The sequence below is a fragment of the Morus notabilis genome, unplaced genomic scaffold (genome assembly GCF_000414095.1).
Source record: "Morus notabilis unplaced genomic scaffold, ASM41409v2 Scaffold179, whole genome shotgun sequence".
Lineage (NCBI taxonomy): Eukaryota > Viridiplantae > Streptophyta > Magnoliopsida > Rosales > Moraceae > Morus > Morus notabilis.
Genome location: NW_010360916.1, coordinates 57,931 through 62,249, shown reverse-complemented (window position 1 = coordinate 62,249; position 4,319 = coordinate 57,931). Strand labels below are relative to the sequence as shown.

Below are 4,319 nucleotides of genomic sequence, written 5' to 3'. Positions count from 1 at the left end.
TGATTTTTTCTATGCATAGAAAACAACGTCTACCACTACAGATAGCATCCTATCACAAGATACCGAGTCAGATTGGAAGAAGCCAATTTGGAAAGCAATCGACGTAAGAACTTGAAATAAGCAGGTTGGAAGAAGCAAATTTGGAAATCAATATGTATGTTGAGTTGCAAATTTGGTCACGTGATTTTTATATTTTAAATTGTCTATTTCTCTTATTTCCATATTTCCGCTTATACTGTTCACCTAAATATTATTATTTGGCCCAACAGATGTATAATGAAGAATGCTTTATATAAATGTCGCATCATCTCTTAGATCTCAACTATGTGCATAAAATAAAAAATATATTTAAAAAAGCCGGATAAAAATTACTGAAGTTTTACTTCATTATTATGATACGCTTACACTTATTTATTAAAAGCCTCAACATCACAGCAGTGGTTGAAGCGTGGCAAGCTTTAATTACCCCCAAGTTTTCTAGTGACTTGGTAGTTTTATAAACATACATATATAATAGGCGTAATATATTGCATGTAGCATGCAATATATAGTTTCTAATTATTCATCATGCGCCTTTGACAGCGAGAAGATTCTCAAACGTCAGCATATCAGTAGTACTGATGGAGTTGCATTTTTCAGGATTGCAGGTCTCAACCTTATATTTGCAAATGCATATTGGTGGGATACCTAGTGTACAAATGCAAGTTCCTTTGCAACGTAAGGGGCATCCGCCTACCTTCACGTCCGTACGATAACATTTTGTGGTTTCGGATTCTTTCTCGCACTCACAGTTAGAGCAGAATTTTTGTCCAAAACCTAAAATAACAAATATATAAAGTATATCATTATCATTAGTATAAATGAGGGAAGCTGAAGTACATATGTGTGCGCGCGCGCACATATATATATTCATACCTGCAGATGGAGAATGTTCAGTAGAAATCTCGTTAAGGTCAATCCGAGCATCAGCTATAGCTGCAACAAGAGCGACCGAAAATAGTAGTAAAATCACAGAAACATTTTTGAAGGCCATTTTGGTTTGCTAATGATATTATGCAAGATTGATAGTAAGTGAATGGTTGGTGCAGATCACAAGGGTCTCGCGAGGACGTTTATATAATTTGCATTGTGGGACCATTGAAACAAAGGGAATGATTGATGCGGAAACAAGGGTCTACGTTTAAATAGTTGCATTGTGGGACCATATTTGAAACAAAGGGTCTCGCCAGAGCCTGCTATATATATATATATATATTATTCTTCAGTCTCTATTTAGGCACGTGCACAATGTTTATAACTTTCTGTTTCCATTGGTTAGCGAGTTAGCAAAGGAAAGTGGAGAGAGAGATGAGTGAGAGGCAGGAGAAATAGTGAGAGAAAGAGGCAGCAAAGGGGCGGAGAGAAATCGACTTTAAATGATAAAAGCCACATCAACGTTTGTTTTTTTGGTTTGGACATGTATAAAACATGCTCGCAGACAGATGACAGGTAGTACAATCAATGGTGCTCTGTATTTGTACCATATACTTCCATTTCAAAGAAGAAAATAGTATAAAATCTTTGATGGGATATTATGTATCAGTAGAATATAATTTTTGACAATCAATAGAATATATAAATTATTAATTGTCAAATTTTATAATTAGGGTTTGTTGCTTTTACATATTTTCTCATCTTGATCATGAAATTTTGACTAATCTGACATTAAAACACGTTATACTACTAAACCTGATCTAATCTAAGAAAGCTAAAACAAAAATAAGAGGAAAAAAGGGACAAAAATAGGCTTATTTACTTGTTTCACGTGTAAGAAAATTAGCTAGCTTTATAAACTGTAGACAAATTTAAAAACTTACGTAACATTCCATTTTACGTGATCATTACTCTACTTTAAATTATTTAGAATTTATAGGAAATTTTTTTGAGTTTTTATATTTTTTTTTTGTAACAATGTAAAATATCTAATTTCTAATTAAATAAATAGAAGGGTAAAATCAACATTTTACATTCGAAAAATTGGGTTCAAAGTATAGAAAGAATGATTCTTTAAAAGTGAAAATACCATTTTTTATATTATTAAAAACACATAGTACATTCATGTAACGATCTAACTGTTACTTACCATGATTTGAATTAAAAATCTCTTTAACTAATAATTTTATAAACTCGGTAATCCAAAATTTTGAGAATAATTTATTTTTTAAATCTTATTTAAAATCTCAAAGCACAAAATAACTTTTGGCGAGTTGAATATGCACAATATAATTGCTTTCTTAAATTAGGTTCAGTACTAAACTTCTAAAGAGACAATCAATCACATTATTCAAATCATACAAGTCATATTGCGTTATACTACTCAACCTAATCCAGGAAAGCTGACAAATAGGCTTGTTTACATGTTTCACATGTACGAAAATTAGCTAGCTTTATAAATAATAGTCATATTACGTGATCACGACTTAACTATTTAATCTTCTTATATACTTATCTTCAGGCCTGCTCAAAGTGGTGATTCGACACCTTAATTTTTATAAAGAGACCTTTTGAAAAAACTATATGCACTTTTTATATTTAAAATATATTATTTTTGTTTTAAACTGCAATATGAATCCAGTTAATTATTTGACTAATGATCAATTTGATGTTTTCTATTACATTGTGAATTTTAAGTACCATCGTAGTTAATTCATTTTATTAATATCTTTTTCTTTTATCATGACACTCCTCCTAATTCATACGTTTCAACTACTAAACTTTCACTTTCTGGCAAACTAATTAAATATGGTGTTCTTATTACCCTTTTTTTTTTACCCAGCATGTGATTGTTTAGTTTACTGTTTGCTGTTCTGCCAAACTAAACAGCTTGAATCCGGTATATTTTGCTAATAAGTTTAGACAAATGTGGTTGTTCATCAATTAGGGCTTACAAAATAAATGCAATGATAAATTACAAAAATTTTCCCCAACTAAGATCCGTGTAACATTTTAATTATTAGTTTCTGGCACTTTCTGCAACCATGCCTAATCAATATGCAAGGTGTGTTTTTACCACAGATGCGTTCTTCACCCGAACAACTAATTACTCGGCATAAAAAGCACTTGCCCTTTTTTCTTTTTTTTGTTTTTGTTTTTTTTAATCGGTTTTTTTTTTTTCTTCCCCTTAACCCAATTGCCGTCAGATAATGTCTTTTTTGTTTACCTAACTCAACGAATATTAAGCACGCAAAAAATGTTCTAGTCTGTTAGTTACCGTTTGTCTTTTGAAGTAGTTTTTACCTTTATTTATGTACACGAATGAGTCCAATTAATGATCCTATATATATACACATATATATATATATATATGTATATACACACTTGATCCAATTTATAGCAAATACTTAAGGCTGGCAATTTAGGTAGCGATACGACGACACGACTCGAAACCCGCACGAAATTAGCGGGTTTAGGTTTATCATAAATAAGTTTAGGTCAAAATCAGGTCGAACCCGCGAAACACGATTAAACAACGGATCGTTTTCAGGTTGACCCACCAACCCGCAATTGACCCGCGATAATCGTTTATTAAACGTGTCATATTTAGATAACACGATTATATAACCCGTTTGTTACCCATTTATTATCTAGGTTAAAAATGTTTCAGCATTTATAAGACTTCCTAATCTCACAAGTCACAGCCGCCCATGCTCAACATTCCAAAGTCCAACCCTCTGTCTCTCGACTCTCCTCTCCTTTGACTTCCACTCTCTCTCAACTCTCCTCTCCACCGCCTGAGCTCTTAGTCCACCGGAGGACCACCGCCTGAGTTCTCAGTCCATCGGAGGACCACCACTTCTCTCAGTCCAGACCCACCCACCCTCGCCCTCACCCACCCTCGCCGCTTCTTCTTTCCTCTCCACCTCATTCTCTCTGGACTCTCCACTCTCTCCGTTGAAATCGGCCTTGGGGTATTTTCCCTGTCTATTTTTCGTTTTTATTTTGATGATTTGATTTGAGCTATGGTTGTTTTTGTTTTTATTTTTGTTTTTTTCTAGATTTCCTTGGCCGTAAATAACTACCCATTACAACTTATTTGGTTTGTTTGGTAATCTATAATGATAATGAGAAGCGGTGGAGGGAAGCCCATAACTGAAACCTACTAAGATGGCCATTCATGTTAAAACAACAAAACTATCCTCTCTTAATCAAATAACAAACAATTGAAAACCAAATTACTCAAAAGATTCTGAGCCTTTAACCAAAAATGAACATAAAAGAACACAAGGAAAATTTTTTTTTTTACTAGTCCCAAGATCTCACCATAATCAACGTATCTTGGA

At 33.2% G+C, this 4,319-nt stretch overlaps 1 protein-coding gene across 1 annotated transcript; it reads right to left on the bottom strand.

The window, feature by feature from the left end:
- Positions 1–368: 368 nt before the first annotated feature.
- Positions 369–1,122, bottom strand: LOC21411238 (Bowman-Birk type proteinase inhibitor). Its single transcript, XM_024165383.1, has 2 exons — positions 916–1,122; positions 369–816 (listed from the first exon to the last, which is right to left on the bottom strand). Exons 1-2 carry the CDS (start codon positions 1,031–1,033, stop codon positions 566–568), a joined length of 369 nt encoding a protein of 122 aa, XP_024021151.1. The 5' UTR covers positions 1,034–1,122; the 3' UTR covers positions 369–565.
- Between the last annotated feature and the right edge of the window lie 3,197 nt (positions 1,123–4,319).